The sequence below is a fragment of the Ranitomeya variabilis genome, chromosome 5 (assembly GCF_051348905.1).
Source record: "Ranitomeya variabilis isolate aRanVar5 chromosome 5, aRanVar5.hap1, whole genome shotgun sequence".
Taxonomy (NCBI): domain Eukaryota; kingdom Metazoa; phylum Chordata; class Amphibia; order Anura; family Dendrobatidae; genus Ranitomeya; species Ranitomeya variabilis.
In genome coordinates this window covers 89,161,704-89,183,160 of record NC_135236.1, presented here as the reverse complement: position 1 = coordinate 89,183,160, position 21,457 = coordinate 89,161,704, and the positions used below count along the sequence as shown (strand labels likewise).

Below are 21,457 nucleotides of genomic sequence, written 5' to 3'. Positions count from 1 at the left end.
CGTGGTGGTGGCTTAAAAAATCTTTTGGCCAAGACAAAAGCTGCTGGCTATAGGTGTGATCTGGTGATGGGAACTGTTAGGGTATGTTCAGTATTTGGTGCGGACTGGATGCAGCGTGCAACGTCCAGATGTTACAACATAGTGGAGGGGATTTTATGAAATCCCATCTCCACTATGCATTCAAAGACGCAGGTGGCAGACCCGCGTACACGCACATGCGGCGCGTCTTTATAGACAGCAGCCTGTCTATTTATCTTGCGGAGACTAAATAGCACTGTCCTATGTATAGAATGCAGTGATTCTGCACGGTTCAATGAGCACATGCAGAATCATCGTGTGTACAAAAGCTGGCAGCGCTTTGGACGGAGCGTGGACCTGCTGCGTCCAAAGCGCTGCCTTTACGGAACATGAAAACATACCCTTAGGGTATGTTTCCATGTTCAGGAAACGCTGCGTGTTTGACGCTGCGTAGAGCCGCAGGGTCAAACACGCAGCGTCCAGATGTTACAGCATAGTGGAGGGGATTTTATGAAATCCCATCTCCACTATGCGTGGTAACATGCATCTGGCGGCCCTGCGATTCTGGACATGCGGCGCGTCTTTTTAGATCGCAGCATGTCCGTTTACCTTGCGGCGCCGCTGCAAGGTAAAGCACAGGGCCCTATGTGTGGGGTGCGATGATTCCGGATGTGTGCAATGAACACATCCGGCATCATCGTGTCGACAGAAGGGGGTGGAGCGGGTTTGCCGCTCCGTCCAAACCACCGGCCATCCTGAACGTGGACACGTACCCTAAATGTGTGACTGGGGAGGGTGTGGTGCAAACGTGTTGTGTTTCCAAGAGTGGGCAGTGGGACTGTGGAAAGTTCAAGGGGTGGAGCCTGAGCGAAGTCTCAAGGGGGCCCGAAATTCCTAGTGGCAGCCCTGTTTATGCCTGTAGCTGGATGTCTGGCTCCTAGCCCCATGTTGTAATTTAGGACCCACTGCAGCCAATGAGGTAAACACTTCAGGCAACAAGGACATTTTCCACAGCAGAAAAGTCACGACCATTGAGTGACCAGAGAACACTCTTCTAAACTCTAGAGCCCGTTGCCAACATTGAAGCGAGCACTTCAGGTAACAGCGCCATCTTTTTCTCCACAGCCAGCCACACTGACCAGCGCGCGCTTTCCTACACGCTGGCGCGCCATCTAGCGCTCGATCCTCGTAGCTGCGCGTCAACGAACAGATACGGCTTCTAGGGAGGACTGACTGACTCACTGCAACCAATCACAAAGCAGGAAAATCAGGGACTGGCCAATGAGAACGTTGCGTGAGAAGGAACAGGAAGTAGCAGCGGCTGGAGAAAGATGAGAAGAGAAGAGCTGGCAGTGAGAGGATCAGTCTATGTACGTACAGCAGCCCGTGTGTCTGACCGTGTGCACGTCCGGCCGGCGGCGGAGTATACTGCCCGGTACACGGTGTGTGTGGTGTGCGCGGCGGCCCGCTCCCTGCTTCTGTGCACGGTGGCCATCACTTGTGTCCATTGTGAATGTGCGGGTGTCCTGTATTGTGTCTGTAGCAGTGTATATACAATATGTGTATGTAGTGTGTGTATATAGAAGGGAGTGCACACTAGTGTATATACAGTGTGTGTGTATATAGTGTGTACATAGAAGGGAGTGCACACTAGTGTATATACAGTGTGTGTACATGGAAGGGAGTGCACACTAGTGTATATACAGTGTGTGTACATGGAAGGGAGTGCACACTAGTGTATATACAGTGTGTGTACATGGAAGGGAGTGCACACTAGTGTATATACAGTGTGTACATAGAAGGGAGTGCACACTAGTGTATATACAGTGTGTGTACATGGAAGGGAGTGCACACTAGTGTATATACAGTGTGTGTACATAGAAGGGAGTGCACACTAGTGTATATACAGTGTGTATATAGAAGGGAGTGCACACTAGTGTATATACAGTGTGTGTACATGGAAGGGAGTGCACACTAGTGTATATACAGTGTGTGTACATGGAAGGGAGTGCACACTAGTGTATATACAGTGTGTGTACATAGAAGGGAGTGCACACTAGTGTATATACAGTGTGTGTACATGGAAGGGAGTGCACACTAGTGTATATATAGTGTGTGTACATGGAAGGGAGTGCACACTAGTGTATATACAGTGTGTGTACATGGAAGGGAGTGCACACTAGTGTATATATAGTGTGTGTACATGGAAGGGAGTGCACACTAGTGTATATACAGTGTGTGTACATGGAAGGGAGTGCACACTAGTGTATATACAGTGTGTGTACATGGAAGGGAGTGCACACTAGTGTATATACAGTGTGTGTACATGGAAGGGAGTGCACACTAGTGTATATACAGTGTGTGTACATGGAAGGGAGTGCACACTAGTGTATATACAGTGTGTGTACATGGAAGGGAGTGCACACTAGTGTATATATAGTGTGTGTACATGGAAGGGAGTGCACACTAGTGTATATACAGTGTGTGTACATGGAAGGGAGTGCACACTAGTGTATATATAGTGTGTGTACATGGAAGGGAGTGCACACTAGTGTATATACAGTGTGTGTACATGGAAGGGAGTGCACACTAGTGTATATACAGTGTGTGTACATAGAAGGGAGTGCACACTAGTGTATATACAGTGTGTGTACATGGAAGGGAGTGCACACTAGTGTATATACAGTGTGTGTACATGGAAGGGAGTGCACACTAGTGTATATATAGTGTGTGTACATAGAAGGGAGTGCACACTAGTGTATATATAGTGTGTATATACAGTGTGTGTACATAGAAGGGAGTGCACACTAGTGTATATACAGTGTGTGTACATGGAAGGGAGTGCACACTAGTGTATATATAGTGTGTGTACATAGAAGGGAGTGCACACTAGTGTATATACAGTGTGTGTACATGGAAGGGAGTGCACACTAGTGTATATATAGTGTGTGTACATAGAAGGGAGTGCACACTAGTGTATATACAGTATGTGTTTGCATATAATGTATGTGTATAAACTAAGTATCTGCTTGTATAGTGTGTGTATACACTGTATATATTACTGTGTGTGTGTGTGTATATGTATGTATATATATATATATATATATATATATATATATATATATATATATACACATGTATGCATAAATGCGTGCGTCAGTGTTTGTATGTGTGTATATAAATATTTTTGTGTATATACAATATTTGTTGTATATATTTGTGTGTATAGAATATTAAAAAATATAATTTTTTTTGTATGCATGTATTAACCAGGATCATGTAGACACGGCCTTGCATTCATTTGAGGCCGTCTGACAACTGGGGCTTGTGCTTGTAAATTGCCTAATGCAGCTTGTCGCTCCCCATGTGAACTTCTGACCTGACGGCGGGTCACAATACAGGGTGGGTCAGGTGCTGAGCCAAGTGCTGGGCATGGAGGCCTCACCTGCCCAGAAGCCACTGGTGTTCTGTTCACACACAGGTTTTTGAGGCTTGCAGAATGACACGTTTTTAAAGTGAAAACCATTGCAGGAAACACTTCATAATTGTATTGTTTGTTTCTTTTTCAGTTCCTTTCTAGGGTGCGTCACAAAGTAACGCATCATCGCTAACGCATGCCGATTTTGACATACGTTAGGATGCGTTACGATAATGGAAGTCTATGGGCGTGTTAACGGATCCGTTACATAGCGTTAATGCTGCTAATTAACGGATCCTTTAAACGAATCGTCCTATCGCAATGTGAACCTAGCCAAAGAATGGTCGGGACATTTAATTAAAGGGAACCTGTCAACTGAATTTGGCGGGACCGGTTTTGGGTCATATGGGCGGGGTTTTCGGGTGTTTGATTCACCCTTTCCTTACCCACTGGCTGCATGCTGGCCGCAATATTGGATTGAAGTTCATTCTCTGTCCTCCGGAGTACACGCCAGCGCAAGGCAATTGAATCAAACACCCGAAAACCCCGCCCAAATGACCCAAAACTGGTCCCCCCAAATTCAGGTGACAGGTTCCCTTTAACTGCTTGGCATCTTTGGAGTGTCTTAATAGCTTCAGGTTTCCAAAGACTGAACATAAGAACAAGTGGCTTCTACATACAAATGCAAATATTCAGTCTTTAGAGGCTTTAGGCCATTCGCACACGTTGCAGATTAAGCTTAGGAATTTTTGGTGCGGCTTCTGCATCTCTTGGCAGAAAACGCAGGTGCGGGTTTGATGCGTTTTTTGTGTGGATTTTTGTGTTTACTATGTTTTTTACCCCTGCGGCTTTCTATAATGGAATGGGTACAAAAACGCTGCAGATCCTCAAAAAAAAGAAGTGACATGCTACTTTTTTTAACCCTTTCACGACATGCGCTGTACATGTACTGCGCATGTCGTGTCTCCCCCTTTGATGTGGGCTCCGGCGGTGAGCCCACATCAAAGTCGCGACATGTCAGCTGTTTTGTACAGCTGACATGTGCGCGCAATAGCGGCGGGTGAAATCGCTATTCACCCGCCGCTATTAACCTGTTAAATGCCGCTGTCAAACACAGACAGCGGCATTTAACCGGCGCTTCCGGCCGGGCGGCCGGAATTGACGTCATCGCCGACCCCTGTCACATGATCGGGGTTCGGCGATGCATCAGGATGGTAACCATAGAGGTCCTTGAGACCTCTATGGTTACTAATGCCGGCCTGCTGTGAGCGCCCCCCTGTGGTCGGCGCTCACAGCACACCTGCAATTCAGCTACATAGCAGCGATCTCATGATCGCTGCTATGTAGCTGAGCCAATCGAGTGGTGCCAGCTTCTAGCCTCCCATGGAGGCTATTGAAGCATGGCACAAGTAAAAAAAAAAAAAAAAAGTTTTTAAAAAATATGAAAAAAATATAAAAGTTTAAATCACCCCCTTTTCGCCCGATCCTAAATAAAACAATAAAAAAATCAAACCTACACGTATTTAGTATCGCCGCGTTCAGAATCGCCCGATCTATCAATAAAAAAAAAAGCATTAACCTGATCGCTAAACAGCGTAGCGAAAAAAAAATTCGAAACGCCAGAATTACGTTTTTTTGGTCGCCGCGACATTGCATTAAAATGCAGTAACGGGCGATCAAAAGAACGTATCTGCACAAAAGTGATATTATTAAAAACGTCAGCTCGGCACGCAAAAAATAAGCCCTCATCCGACCCCAGAACACGAAAAATGGAGACGCTTCGGGTATCGGAAAATGGCACTTTTTTTTTTTTTTTTTAAGCAAAGTTAGGAATTTTGTTTTCACCACTTGGATAAAAAATAACCTAGACATGTTAGGTGTCTATGAACTCGTAATGACCTAGAGAATCACAATGGCAGGTCAGTTTTAGCATTTAGTGAACCTAGCAAAAAAGCCAAACAAAAAACAAGTGTGGGATTGCACTTTTTTTGCAATTTCACCACACTTGGAATTTTTTTCCCGTTTTCTAGTAAAAGACATGGTTAAACCAATGGTGTCGTTCAAAAGTACAACTCATCCTGCCAAAAATAAGCCCTCTCATGACCATATTGACGGAAAAATAAAAAAGTTACGGCTCTGGGAAGCAGGGGAAGTGAAAAACGAAAACGCAAAAACGAAAAAGGGCCGCAACTTGAAGGGGTTAATCCACAGCGTTTCTGCATGGAATTTCCACACCATTAGCACAGCACTTTTTTTTTTTTTACCATTGATTTACATTGCACTGTAAATCACTTGCGGATCGACAGCATTTCTGCGTGGCAAAAAACTGTGGATCCGCAGGAAATCCGCAACGTGTGCACATAGCCTAAGTGCTTCCAGAATCTGCCTGCAGTTTCTTTCTCGGATCCTTGTTTGTTTTTTTGTTTGTGCTTTTTAGCTTCGACAGAGCCTAGTTTAGAGTTTCAGTCCCCAAAAAATCTGGCATTTGTGCCTGGTGTGACCATAGGGTTAGCCTATATGAAAACAGACTTATTTTATTTTGCTGTCAAAAACGAGTTTACTACTGCAAATCACTTAAAGAAATGCCTTATCTTTCAGGAATTTTTTTTTTTGAGATTTCAATTTTCTTAGTTTTTGATGTGCCTTGTAAATTATTATTATTTTATTTTTTATTTTTTGCAGCCTTTTGGTTTGAGTGACTAGTGTGAGGCGGATTCCATTGTGAGCTGCGTCAAAGAAGTGACATGCACTTTCTTTGTTTCCACCAATCCTTTTTTTTTTTTTTACCTGAAACTGTAAAAAATAAAAAACTCAAAACATCGAACGTATGTTGGGAAAGTGGATCCACAATAGAAATAGATTAAAAGAGTCTCTCAAGTGGGTTTTTTTTTTTCTTTTGCTGGCAGAAATCACTCCAAAAGATTCCTCAAACTTTCATCTCGGCAAGCCTACCTCTTTTTATTTTCTGTGTTTTGGGAGTGTAGACTAGAGACCCCCCCTGGATTTCCAATCAACCAATCTTCTAACCTACATTAAAAGCTGGAAAAGTCCTATATCTGAGCGATTTGGTGAACACTTAAGTGATCCATGTAGTTCTCTCCAGGACACATTGTTCAATTATTGGCTCGTCTGAATGAGCCATTATGTTATGTCACAAATATCAGGTGTGAGTGCTGTTTTTCGGACTCCCACTGACCATCTGTAGCCTTCGGCCGTGGCCTGATGTAAATGGTGTATGTAGCAGAACACCCACTTCTCCATCAGTTTATTTAGCTGCTGCTCCCAGGTACTGTAGATCAACCGGATCCTATGTACAATTTTGATCCCAGGGACCGCTTTATAGTTATTTTAACCTTCTATATTGAAAAGGCCAAAATAATTAATGCACTCCTATAGCTGCAAGCAGGGCGAGTCGGAGCCCATTTTAGTGAGTCTGTGTCATGGAAATTGAGGAGTCGGAAGTTTGGCTTAGGGTACGTTCACATTTGCGTTGTGCGCCGCAGCGTCGGCGCCGCAGCGCACAACGCAAACAAACGCCGCAAAACGCATGCACAACGCTGCGTTTTGCGCCGCATGCGTCCTTTTTTTTAATTGATTTTGGACGCAGCAAAAATGCAACTTGCTGCGTCCTCTGCACCCGGACGCGGGCGCCGCAGCGACGCATGCGGCGCAAAACGCAAGTGCGACGCATGTCCATGCACCCCCATGTTAAATATAGGGGCGCATGACGCATGCGGCGCCCGCCGCTAATGTGAACGTAGGGTTACTGACTCCACAACCCTGGCTGTGAGCTACAAGGCTTGTTCTTTAACCTCTTCACGACCTAAGAATTTTCCTTTTTTTTGCTTCCCAGAGCCATAACTTTTTTCTATTTTTCCGTAAGTATGCCCATGTGAGGGTGTTTTTTTTGCATGACGAGCTGTGTACTTTTGAACAACACCATAATTTTACCAAATCGTGTATTGGAAAACGGGGAAAAAAAATTCCAAGTGCAGTGAAGTTGCAAAAAAAAATGTGCAGTTCTACAATTATTTTAATTTTTTTAATATACCATGTTTATTAAATTCTAAAACTGACCTGCCAGTGTGATTCTCCATGTCATTTTGTTTTTGCAGATGCCAAACATGCATAGGTTTCTTTCTTATTTAGGTGGTGAAAAAAAAATCCAAAGTTTGTGTTTAAAAAAAAAACACAAACTCCATTTTCTGAGACCTGTAGTGTCTCCATTTTTGGGGATGGGTGAGGGTTTATTTTTATGCGTACCCAGCTGAAGTTTTTATTTGCTATTTTGGAATAGATACAATTTTTTTTTTTTCATCACCTGTTATTTTACTTTATTCTGGCATTTCAATTTGTTTTTCTTGTTACACAGTTTATTGATCGGATTCATTTACCGTAGTTTGTTTTTTGATTGGGCGTTTAAAAACGCAGCGATGCCAAATATGTGCTGTTTTCGTTTTTTTTTTTTTCTATGTTGAACAGGGCAAAAGGTGAGTGACTTGAACACATATTTTTTTTACATTTTTTTTTTAAACATGTTTTTTTTTCAACTTTTTATTTGCTTCAATAGTCCTCTTAGGAAACTTGAAGTTGCGATCTTCCGATCACTTGTGTTACACATAGCAAAGCTTCGGGCGTGCTATGTGTAGCAGAAATCATCTACTATGAACGCCGGTCAATGTCTTGTGCAGACCCCCATCTGTCATGCCACCCCCTTTGGCGCACCAGGGTCATGTGACACGGGTGCCGATGGGTGGGGTTTGTGACATGAATCTGTTTTTTGTGAGTTAACAGTCGTGGGTGGATCGCGATTCCACCTGCAGCTGTTAGGGGCGCATGACAGCTGATTAAATCAGCTGCCATGTGCCGGGAACAATGCAGGCTCAGTGCTGGAGCCTGCATCAAAGGGAGGGACACAAACTATGACGTACCTATGGGTCATGAAGGGGTTAAAGAGCTTCAATACTTGAAGACAATATGGTATATCTAGATGACAGGTATTGGAGGGAGGGAGTCCTATACTCTCACAGATCAGGCAGGTGTAGACAAGCGTGCATTCTCTCTTCCGAGAGAATCTGGTCAATTAAGCAAATCACACTGTGATCAGAGAGTAATCACAGAGCAAACCGATTTTCTCAGATGAGAAAAATATGGAAATGGGACTGCACTCAAATATCATGTTAGTGCAGTCCGATGATTTCCATTGCCTCTGACTTGCATGGTAGAGAGGTATCCGAATATCTGGTCAAACTCTGGCAAGCTACGATTTCTATCTGCTCTGGTGGCGGCTGGATGTGAACATTGAATGGAGCATAATAGCACCACTAAATTAAAGGATCAATTCCTGTTCTACTGAACAATCACTGATGTCCACCACCCGATATCAGCCACTACACGGTGAACAAAGCTGTACAGTGTGGATCCACTGGTTGTTGACACATGTGGCTGCCGCCAGAGCTGCTGGCAGCTGTTTGTTAGGGGTCTGACGCTTTGCACCCCCACCTAGCTCATAATGATCACCCATCCATGGGTAATAATTTGCCCAGAGATCCCCCCATGACCATGAATACAGAAGTCTATGTAGCCTTGTAGGCAAACTAATATGGTGGCAGAATAAAGAAATTGGCTTTTTATCTGTTTTCCATGTGTTACAGACCAGCCATAGTTGCAGAAGTCATATTTTTATGACTCATTTTGGAAAATAAGCAAGATGCCCTGCAAAACTCTGACAAGAGAATGTACCTGGGCCTTGGTGCAGCCTTCAGCTGTAACATTCATTAACCCTTCCCACTTGTGGTATGGTAAACTTCTTACTTAATCATCCATTATTATCGCATTTGGGGAGTTTACCAAGGCCATTACAGCAGTACTGCAAAGAACATCTTGACCTGTTTTAAGTTAGTGTGATCTAGACAAGCAGGAGCACATCTGAGCTTGTTGGTTTGGGAAGGGGCCAAATCCTAATTATTGAAGTGATACTATTCTCAGTGGTGTGATATCATCTGTCCATGCATGTAGAGAGGAGCTGCCCATACAAGTTCAGTATGGTCTGGTAATTAAAGGGAACCTGTCACCCCCAAAATCGAAGGTGAGCTAAGCCCACCAGCATCAGGGGCTTATCTTCAGCATTCTGGAATGCTGTAGATAAGCCTCCGATGTATCATCAAAGATGACAAAAAGGTTAGACTGTGCGACGGGCACAGTATCGACGTAGATGTCATAATGGTTGCCATGGCGACGATGTCATAAAGGTTGCCTCGACCAATCAGCGATGGGCACAGTCTGCCGCGAATTCTCGAATCATCATTGTCCATATACTACAGGGACATGCATATTCTAGAATACCCGATGCGTTAGAATCGGGCCACAATCTAGTATATACACTGTATATTAGAGAATATATATATATTCCGTGTATACTCGAGTATAAGCCGACCCCCCCTAATTTTGCCACAAAAAACTGGGAAAACTTATTGACTCGAGTATAAGCCTAGGGTGGAAAATGCAGCAGGTATTGGTGAATTTCAAAATTAAAAATAGATACTCCATACCGTTCATTATGGCCCCATAGATGCTCCACATAAAGCTGTGCCATATATACAATGCTCTGCACCGTTGCCCCATAGCTGTGCCATATATACAATGCTCTGCACCGTTGCCCCATAGCTGTGCCATATAGTGCTCTGCACCGTTGCCCCATAGCTGTGCCATATATACAATGCTCTGCACCGTTGCCCCATAGCTGTGCCATATATATAATGCTCTGCACCGTTGCCCCATAGCTGTGCCATATATATAATGCTCTGCACCGTTGCCCCATAGCTGTGCCATATATATAATGCTCTGCACCGTTGCCCCATAGCTGTGCCATATATATAATGCTCTGCACCGTTGCCCCATAGCTGTGCCATATATATATAATGCTCTGCACCGTTGCCCCATAGCTGTGCCATATATATATATAATGCTCTGCACCGTTGCCCCATAGCTGTGCCATATATATATATATAATGCTCTGCACCGTTGCCCCATAGCTGTGCCATATATATATAATGCTCTGCACCGTTGCCCCATAGCTGTGCCATATAGTTATAATGCTCTGCACCGTTGCCCCATAGCTGTGCCATATAGTGCTCTGCACCATTGCCCCATAGCTGTGCCATATATATAATGCTCTGCACCATTGCCCCATAGCTGTGGCATATATATAATGCTCTGCACCGTTGCCCCATAGCTGTGCCATATATATATATAGATAGATCGATAGATAGATAGATAGATAGAGAGATATATATATATATATATATAGATAGATATATAGATAGTGCTCTGCACCGTTGCCCCATAGATACTCCACATAAATCTGTGCATTGCTGCTGCTGCAACAACAAAAAAAAAAACACATACTCACCTCTCTTGCTTGCAGCTCCTCAGCGTCCCGTCCCTGCATCTCTCTGCACTGACTGATCAGGCAGAGGGCGGCGCGCACACTATATGCGTCATCGCGCCCTCTGACCTGCACAGTCAGTGCCGGGAAGATGGCCCGGCGTGTGGAACGCGGACGGGTAAATGACATACTTACCTGCTCCCGGCGTCCCGCTCCTTCACCCGGACAGCTGGTCTTCGGTGCCGCAGCCTCTTCCTCTATCAGCGGTCACCGTTACCGCTTCATTAGAGAAATGAATAGGCGGCTCCGCCCCTATGGGAGTGGAGTCCATATTCATTTCTCTAATGAGCGGTCCCACGTGACCGCTCAGGGGAAGAGCTGCGGCACCAGGAGACTGTGGGACGGGCAGGGGGAGCGACAGGAACGCCGGAACTAGGTGAGTATATGACAGTCCTCACCCGCCGACCCCACCACCGATCATGACTCGAGTATAAGCCGAGAGGGGCACTTTCAGCCCAAAAATCTCGGCTTATACTCGAGTATATACGGTATATATATATTATATATAGAGAGAGAGAGATTTATAAAATAGATATATATCTATCTCTAAAAAAATATATATATATATTATACAGTATCTGTCTCTATCTCAGAAAACTAGCTCTAAATTACATAGAGAATGACAGTATGTAAACTGTTAAAAACGCATTGCATACGGATGTCATAAGAATACTACTTGATAAAAATCGCATTGAACTGAACGCTCATGACACTTGAGCCGTCAGGTCTCTTGCCGTCTGCTTCCTGCTCTTACTGAGCCGCCGTACAGTGAGAGCAGAGCGCAGCGGTGACGTCACTGCTGTGCTCTCACTTTGAGGCGCTCAGTCAGAGCAGGAAGCAGACGCCAAGGGACCTGACGGGCAACAGATGGTGAGTATGTAGTGTTTTTTTTTTTTACATTTACGCTGGTAACCAGGGTAAACATCGGGTTACTAAGCGCGGCCCTGCGCTTAGTAACCCGATGTTTACCCTGGTTACCAGTGAAGACATCGCTGGATCGGTGTCACACACACCGATTCAGCGATGTCAGCGGGACCTCAACGACCAAAAAAAGGTCCAGGCCATTCTGACACGACCAGCGATCTCACAGCAGGGGCCTGATCGCTGGTACGTGTCACACATAGCGAGATCGCTACTGAGGTCGCTGTTGCGTCACAAAACTTGTGACTCAGCAGCGATCTCGCTAGCGATCTCGCTATGTGAGACGGGGCCTTTAGTGTCTTATTCTCTGACTGAGCGCCGCAAAGTGAGAGCACAGCAGTGACGTCACCGCTGCGCTCTGCTCTCACTGTACGGCGGCTCAGTCAGAGCAGGAAGCAGACGGCAAGAGACCTGACGGGCAACAGAAGGTGAGTATGTAGTGTTTGTTTTTTTTTTACATTTACGCTGGTAACCAGGGTAAACATCGGGTTACTAAGCGCGGCCCTGCGCTTAGTAACCCGATGTTTACCCTGGTTACCCGGGTGCTGCAGGGGGACTTCGGCATCGTTGAAGACAGTTTCAACGATGCCGAAGTCGTTCCCCTGATCGTTGGTCGCTGGAGAGAGCGGTCTGTGTGACAGCTCCCCAGCGACCACACAGCGACGCTGCAGCGATCAGCATCGTTGTCTGTATCGCTGCAGCGTCGCTGTGTGAGACGGGGCCTTAACTCACCGGTCACATCCCCTTTGACATAACCACTCATTGCACACAGCGGAGAGCTACTGGCTGAGCTGCTCAAAGCACAGACTTAAAATCTCTTTGGTTTGAATAATTTTAGCTGGAAGTAAGGAGCTGGAGATCCCATCACCACATATGACAGCACAGGAACAGCAGACTTTTAACAGCAAGTAAATGATAGTTTCTTAATTTCTGATAGATAAATAGTTGTAAAGCCTGTATGCTTGGAAGACACCATTAGAGAAGCCCTATTAATTAACAGGTTAAAAGTGACCAGCCTTAGCTCTCGTGTTATCTCCACTGTTCACTGTTTGCCGTTTTGTTATAGTTTCAGAATCTGCCATACCGTTCCAGAGCTTTGACCCTTTTTATTGAGCACTAATTTTTCTGGTCTTTACAAAGGGGGAATGACTCGCATTATTCTCTGGGGAATTTCTTTAGACTATTCTGCATTATTACCCTGTGAGCCCACCCCCTTGGTAAAGATCATAAAAATTAGGGCTAAATAAAAAAGCTCATATCTCTGGAACCGTATGGACAAATTAAAAAAAAAACAAAAAACTGGTACTCGGAGGAGCAGCGAAAAATAAAACCAAGAACTGCCAATTTTTTTCCTGGTGACATGTTCTTTAAGTTAAAAAAAAAAAAAAAAAAAAAAAAAAAAAAGCTGCCATTATTATTTGAAATGCTTCCTGATTTTACATCTTCTACATATGGTCTTGTCACAGGGCCGGGAGTTTTGCTTTGGTGAAGATAGAAAGCCTTATAGATGTGAGATCGGATACTGCTGTGGGGACACTGAATGTTGTACATATTACTATGAGCTGTGGTGTAAGTATAGAACACTTTCATTTATTTTTCTGTGCGCTTTTATAGGCAACATACTAGTCGATTCCTTCTGCTTAAACGGCGGGAATATGAAGCACGATGGACAGTGAGAAGGGAGAGAATGTGAGGCAGGGTGGCCAGTGAGAAGGGAGAGAATGTGAGGCAGGGTGGCCAGTGAGAAGGGGGCGAATGTGAGGCAGGGTGGCTAGTGAGAAGGGGGCGAATGTGAGGCAGGGTGGCTAGTGAGAAGGGAGAGAATGTGAGGCAGGGTGGCTAGTGAGAAGGGGGCGAATGTGAGGCAGGGTGGCTAGTGAGAAGGGAGAGAATGTGAGGCAGGGTGGCCGGTGAGAAGGGGGCGAATGTGAGGCAGGGTGGCCAGTGAGAAGGGAGAGAATGTGAGGCAGGGTGGCCAGTGAGAAGGGAGAGAATGTGAGGCAGGGTGGCCAGTGAGAAGGGAGAGAATGTGAGGCAGGGTGGCCAGTGAGAAGGGGGCGAATGTGAGGCAGGGTGGCTAGTGAGAAGGGGGCGAATGTGAGGCAGGGTGGCTAGTGAGAAGGGGGCGAATGTGAGGCAGGGTGGCTAGTGAGAAGGGGGCGAATGTGAGGCAGGGTGGCTAGTGAGAAGGGGGCGAATGTGAGGCAGGGTGGCTAGTGAGAAGGGAGAGAATGTGAGGCAGGGTGGCCGGTGAGAAGGGGGCGAATGTGAGGCAGGGTGGCCGGTGAGAAGGGGGCGAATGTGAGGCAGGGTGTCTAGTGAGAAGGGAGGTAATGTGAGGCAGGGTGGCTCGTGAGAAGGGGGCGAATGTGAGGCAGGGTGGCTAGTGAGAAGGGGGCGAATGTGAGGCAGGGTGGCTAGTGAGAAGGGGGCGAATGTGAGGCAGGGTGGCTAGTGAGAAGGGGGCGAATGTGAGGCAGGGTGGCCAGTGAGAAGGGGGCGAATGTGAGGCAGGGTGGCCAGTGAGAAGGGAGAGCATGTGAGGCAGGGTGGCCAGTGAGAAGGGGGCGAATGTGAGACAGGGTGGCTAGTGAGAAGGGGGCGAATGTGAGGCAGGGTGGCCAGTGAGAAGGGGGTGAATGTGAGGCAGGGTGGCCAGTGAGAAGGGGGCGAATATGAGGCAGGGTGGCCAGTGAGAAGGGAGAGCATGTGAGGCAGGGTGGCTAGTGAGAAGGGGGCGAATGTGAGGAAGGGTGGCTAGTGAGAAGGGGGCGAATGTGAGGCAGGGTGGCTAATGAGAAGGGGGGCAAATGTGAGGCAGGGTGGCCAGTGAGAAGGGGGCGAATGTGAGGCAGGGTGGCCAGTGAGAAGGGAGAGCATGTGAGGCAGGGTGGCTAGTGAGAAGGGGGCGAATGTGAGGCAGGGTGGCCAGTGAGAAGGGGGCGAATGTGAGGCAGGGTGGCTAGTGAGAAGGGGGAGAATGTGAGGCTGCACAGACACAGCATATGTAAAAGGGATAGGATATAAGGCAAGTTTTTCAGTATTCACGGAGAACATATACTGCCATACGTACATGACTTAAGCCGATGTTGCACAATATGCACATAGCGATAAACCTGTTGTCTATGTTATAATTAAACAATGAATTTGCATACACTCATCAGTAATAACCTGTGCTGTGTTTTGTAGAAAGACTTGGCCAGGTAGTTGTGTAGATATGCTTAATGAATATCTTACAGTTGATGCTACAAACAGGTAATTATGTTATTTTTCTGCTCAGGGTTCTGGTTGGCCTGGACTCTCATTATCTTGGCCGGCTGCTGCTGTGCTTATCGTCACCGCAGAGTTAAATTGAGACATCAACAGGAGCTGAGACAACGGGAGATCAGCCTCATGGCCTACCAGGGGGTCACTCCATCAGCATCTGCTGCCACCGCCATAGGTATCCATCTTCTATACAGCAATGTAATGGTGGCTCTGAGTTTGTAGTTTACAGTATATAATAATTTATATAAAATAGCAAATTTAAGGGAACTTGACAGCGGATACATTCTGCCTGATCCACGGACAGCATGTATCATACACTGGCTGCATGATTTCAGATATCTTTGAGTCTGGAATGCTGCGGCATTGTAGAGAAAAACATACGGTACTTTAAAAGCCACCTGCAGGAACTAGTGTTGAGCATTCCGATACCGCAAGTATCGGGTATCGGCCGATATTTGCTGTATCGGAATTCCTATACCGAGATCCGATACTTTTGTGGTATCGGGAATCGGTATCGGGATCGATATTAATGTGTAAAATAAAGAATAAAAATAAAAAATATTGATATACTCACCCTCTGACGCGCCCTGGTTGTAACCGCCAGCCTCCGTTCATAAGAATGAGCGCTTGAAAGTCCTTAAATTACGTTGCGGCCTGTTATTGGTCGCGGAGCGGTCACGTGACCGTCAGAGGGTGAGTATATCAATATTTTTTATTTTTATTCTTTATTTTACACATTAATATGGATCCCAGGGCCTGAAGGGGAGTTTCCTCTCCTTCAGACCCTGGGAACCATCAGGATACCTTCCGATACTTGGTGTCCCATTGACTTGTATTGGTATCGGAATCGGAGATTTCCGATACTTTTCGGGTATCGGCCGATACTATCCGATACCGATACTTTCAAGTATCGGACGGTATCGCTCAACACTAGCAGGAACACTTCTCGGACATGTGGGTCTCCAGTTGCTTCTCCCCACCTGCTTCCCTTTAATTAAAAGGTCTCTTCCAATATACACATGAGGGAGGAAGCCGCTAAAGACTCGCTAGCCCACTTTCAAAATATTTTTCTCTGAAATGCCAGTGTTTAATAAGCATTGGAGGATTAACCCATTCACTCCCCCCAGCCTGTTTTCACCTCCCTGACCAGGCTAAAAAAAATTTCAACTCGGACCAGTGTCACTTTGTGGTAATAACTCTGGAAGGCTTCAACATTCTCAGGCTGTTTTTTCATGATAAATTATACGTCATGTTAGTGGTAAGTTTAGGTCGATATTTTTTTCATTAAGGCTACTTTCACACTAGCGTCGTGCACTGCACGTCGCAATATGTCGTTGTGAATAAAAAACGCATCCTGCAAAGTTGCCCGCAGGATAAGTTTTTTTTCTCCATAGACTCTTATTAGCGACGCAGTGCCACACGTCGCAACCGTCGTGCGACGGTTGTGCCGTGTTTTGGAGCACCGCCGCCACAAAAAACGTTACATGTAACTTTTTTGTGCGTCGAGACCACCATTTTCGACCGCGCATGCACGGCCGAAACTCCGCCTTCTCCTCCCCGGACCTTGCAATGGGGCAGCGGAAGCGTCCTAAGACTGCTTCCGCTGCCCACGTCGGGCATTTTTTGCACAGTATGCGTCGGGCCAATGCAGCACGACGGCCCCGTACCGACGCTAGTGTGAAAGCAGCCTAATTTGTGTAAATATCAGAATTTTAGCAAAATGTGAAAATTTCTCAATTTTCAAACTTTTAATTTTTATGCTCGTTAACCAGAGAGTTAAATCACACAAAATGGTTAGTAACATTTTCCACGTCTACTTTACATTAGCATCATTTTTTTTAAACATATTTTGTTTTTGTTAGGCTACTTTCACACTAGCGTCATACGACGCACGTCGCAATGCGACGTTGCGACGCAAACTGAGTTAAAAACACAACGGGGGCAGCGGATGCAGTTTTACAACGCATCCGCTGCCCCATTGTGATGTCCGGGGAGGCGAGGGCGGAAATGGTGGACACGACGCACCAAAGAACGTTACATGTAACTTTTTTTGTGCCGACGCAACCGTCGCACGACTGTTGCGACGTGTGGCAATCCGTCGCAATGTGTCGCTAAAGCAAGTCTATGGAGAAAAACGCATCCTGCAAGCAATTTTGCAGGTTGCGTTTTTTTTTTTCAATAACTACGCATAGCGACGTGCGTCGTACGACGCTAGTGTGAAAGTAGCCTTAGGAAGTTAGAAGGATGAAAAGTTGATTAGCAATTTCTCAATTTTACAACAAAATTTACAAAACCAATATTTTTAGGGACCACCTCACATTTTGGGTGACCTTTGAGGGGCCTATATGGCAGAAAATACCCAAGAGTTACACCAGTCTAAAAACTGCACCCCTCAAAGTGCTTAAATACACATTTAAGAAGTTTATTAACCCTTCAGGTGTTTCACAAAAATTAAAGCAATTTGGATGAAAAACATGAAAATTTATTTTTCCCAGAAATGTTGGTTTAGCCCCAAATTTGGCTTTTTCAAAAAGGTAATAAGAGAAAATGCGCAACAAATTGTATGGTCCATTTTCTCCTGAGTAGTGTAATACCCCTTGTGTGATGGAAAACCACTGTTTGGGCCCACAGCAGGGCTCGAAAAGCAAGGAGCCCCATGTGACATTTAGAACGCAAAATTGGCTGGAATGGAGACATGGATGCTTTACAATATTTTATAATGTTGTTAAATGTTGCTTTAGCCCACAATTTTTTTTTTTTTAATTTTCAAAAGGGTAACAGGAGAAATTGGTCAACAAATTTGGGGTCCATTTGTATCTGAGTACACTGATACCCAATATGTGGGGGAAAACTACTGCTTGGGCGGACGGCAGGGCTTGGAAGTGAAGGAGCGCCGTTTGAATTCTGCAGCACTACAGTGCCTTGCGAAAAGTATTCGGCCCCCCCAATAAATTTAGTTCAACTTCACACTTGTTTTTGATTCTTCACCAAAAATTTATATTTGGTATCTTTGTTTGAAGCATGATATGTGGGAAAAGGTTGAAAAGTTCCAGGGAGCCGAATACTTTCGCAAAGCACTGTATAAGCGACTCCATTTTACAAACTCCGCCTCTCCGTGAATCTAAGAGTGAAGTGATCATATTGACACCACAGGTGTGTCATATAATTTTATACCATTGGGCACTAAATTAAAAAAAATCTGATTTTTACTACTAAAAAATTTTATCCTCAAATTTTACATTTTCATATTGGGAAATGGGTAAAAATGGCACCAACATTTGTCATATAATTTTTGCTAAATGTGACAATACCCCACAGGTGGCTGTACAGTACTACACGGTGAGACTCGGGAGGGCCGGAGCGCTATTTCACTCTTGGAGAGCACATTTTCATAGACTGTTGTGTATACTCCATATACAGAAACCCCTAAGTGCTAGAAGAACAGAATCCCTCCCCTCAAGTGACCCCATTTTGGAAATTACACTCCTCTGGGAATTTGTCTTCTGGCTGTAGTGTAGTGCTTATTACTATTTTTACATAAATATATGTATTTGTTGGTTATATTTAAAAAAATATATATATTTTTGTGACTTTTTTTTATTATATTTACCGTATTTTTCGGACTATAAGACGCACTGGACCATAAGACGCACCCCAAATTTGGGGTGAAAATTGCAGAAAGATTTTTTTTTTTACAAGATGGGGGTCCGTCTTATTGTCCGAATTTACAGTATCTTACCTGAGGGCTGGCGGTGGCAGAGCAGGGTCATAGGAGGCATGGTGTCGGCAGAGGTGCGGTGATGAGGTGGGCAATATGGCGTGCACCTGAGCAGGGTCCCTTCCTGTTTAGGTGGGCGACGCCACGGCCTGGTGTCCATGGGGGGGTTGCAGCAGTGCTGTGGCGGCGGCAGAGGTACAGGGATGATGAGGTGCAGTGAGCGGTATGACGTGAGCAGGGTCCCTTCCAAAGGTGGTGATGCCGCGGCCCGGTATCCAAGGTAAGCAGCAGAGCCGGGTGAATCATGGCTTTATCGGTGGCGGCGGCCGTCTTCCTGAGGCCGCGCGTACGCAGATGAAGTGCTCTGCTTCCCGGGGCTTCAGGAAAATGGCCGCGGGAGGCCGCGCGTGCGCAGATGGAGATCGCGGCGGCCATTTTCCTGAAGCCGAGTTTGCAGATTTAGATCTCTGCTTCAGGAAAATGGCCATCGCGATCTCCATCTGCACACGCGCGGCCATTTTCCTGAAGCCCCGGGAAGCAGAGCATTTCATCTGCGCACGCGCGGCCTCAGAAAGATGGCCGCCGCCACCGATAAAGCCATGATTCACCCGGCTCTGCTGCTTATCTTGGATACCGGGCCGCTGCGTCATCTCACCTGTGGAAGGGACCCTGCACTGCGCCTCATCATCCCGCACTTCTGCCGCTGCACCTCTGCCGCCGCCACACCACTGCCGGTAAGCCTGCATTCCAACTATAAGACGTACCCCCCATTTTCCTCACATTTTGGGGGGGGGAAAGTGCGTCTTATAGTCCGAACAATACGGTATATTTTAACACCTTTTTTTTTTTTTTTTTTTTTTTTTTTTTTTTTTAATTGTTCTAATTTTTTATATTGTCCTTCTATGGGTCTCGAACTTTCATTACTCTGATCGCTGGTAAAATGCATTGCAATGCTTTATACCGGTCAGTGCTGCACTGACAGAAGCCTCTTAATCCATGCTCTGAGCATGGTCTAACAAGCTTGCCATAGCTGGCAGACCAGGAGGTTGTCATGACTACCTGCAACGATCGGGCCTTCATGATGAAGTTGCAGGGCTGCCAATCAGAAGGGAAAGGGAGCCTCCTCCCTCTCCTAGCAAGCAAAATGTTGCTATCTATATCAATCGCAGCATTTATGGTATTAAATGGCCTTTGGTAAGTGTGGCACCACTCCAGGCAGTGACAGACAGCTGTTACTCCGCTTCTGGGCCTGCACGATTGCAATGACATAAGTTTGTCATAGGTCCTGAACCCTTGGCTCCTACCATGACATAGAGGACAACTCCTTTTAAAGTACAGCATGTGGTGTGATATGAAGGCTGTATATAAGAACCATCAGGGGCAACTATAAACTTTTTGCATTCTCTGCAGAAAATATCTTTAATCTCTTATACCTTTACTTCCAGATCCTTGGCCCAACTGCAAACTGCCTACATATGATGAAGTGACACAAGACCCCCCTACACCTCCACCACCTTACTGCGAGCTTTTGGATGAGTTTCCCAATGATCTTGTTCCTCCAGTCGCTTCCACAGGATTAAACATTGCATGGTCTCAACAAGAAGACCCTTTCCCTGAGGCAACAGAGGGATCTGCTGAAGAGCATCAGCAGCGTGACGATGGCAACCAGGAGAGCTCTAGTGCCTTAGAGAGAAGACGACATATCACGGGGGACTCTGGGATTGTGTTGTGTGACGAGAAGGTGGCCTGCCTGAGCGAGAGAGAAGAGACGGACTTATGTCCCCGAATAGAATAACTGATCTGTCTGTGCTTTATAGGCTGTAGTGAGCATATGTGACGATAGGGGCTGTATCACAAAGACATTTACATTCAAGGGCTGTTACAAAGGGGGAGCAGAGGCCTCGCCAACCCTGACAACCCTCTATTTCCTGGCACTATTCTTGCACTGATGGCATCTTCTTACAGAGCTTTTGCACTTTGTTTTGTATGTTTGTCAGCGGATTTCACAAAGAATCCAAGTTTTTGTTTCCTTGTTGTTATTTTTTTGTATATTTGTTAGAAACGTTGTTATAGACATCAGGAAGCTTCGTAATATTGTATTTACCGAAACTTGAGAGAAGGCGATACTGAAAAATAAACCAGCTCTGTTCAGCAATCAAGTCTGCTTGTGTTTTTTTTTTTCTTTTAATAGATTGGTGGCTTTATAACTGTTTTTTTTTTTTTTTTTTTTTCTTCAACCCCTTCACAGCATGCACCGTACATTCACTGTGCATTTCGTGTCTCCCCCTTTGATGTGGGCTCCAGCACTGAGCCCACATCTTTCCCGGCAGATGTCAGCTATTTTGAAGAGCTGACATGTGCCTCTCTAATAGCTGCGAGTGGAATCGTGATCCACCTGTGTCTGTTAACCTGTTAAATACAGCTGTCAATCTCTAACAGCTGCATTTAATGTGACCATGCCAGAAGCATGTCGCTAATCCCACCCATCGGTGCCTGATCGTCACTCCCAAGACTCCTTGGGATGATGAGATGGATAAGTATGTGCCTGTATTTCTCAGCATAGAGGACACCATTAATCCTGGCTAAAATCCATTCTTCATTTGCTGAAATGCAGCCCCCAAATGTGCTAGGAGGCTCATGTTTTCCCGTTGTAGCTAAATATTTCACA

General features: G+C 45.6%; 1 protein-coding gene across 3 annotated transcripts; it reads left to right on the top strand.

Moving 5' to 3' along the window:
• Nucleotides 1-820: 820 nt before the first annotated feature.
• Nucleotides 821-20,944, top strand: LOC143775061 (WW domain-binding protein 1-like). Of its 3 annotated transcripts, XM_077262894.1 has the most exons (5): nt 821-997; nt 1,144-1,388; nt 13,271-13,373; nt 15,085-15,246; nt 20,235-20,944. In XM_077262894.1, exons 2-5 carry the CDS (start codon nt 1,350-1,352, stop codon nt 20,582-20,584), a joined length of 654 nt encoding a protein of 217 aa, XP_077119009.1. In that variant the 5' UTR covers nt 821-997; nt 1,144-1,349; the 3' UTR covers nt 20,585-20,944. The 3 variants fall into 3 exon arrangements, with proteins under 3 accessions (XP_077119009.1, XP_077119010.1, XP_077119008.1); XM_077262895.1 differs by having other exon boundaries at nt 823-1,388; XM_077262893.1 differs by lacking the exon at nt 821-997 and having other exon boundaries at nt 1,326-1,460.
• The last annotated feature ends 513 nt before the right edge of the window (nt 20,945-21,457 follow it).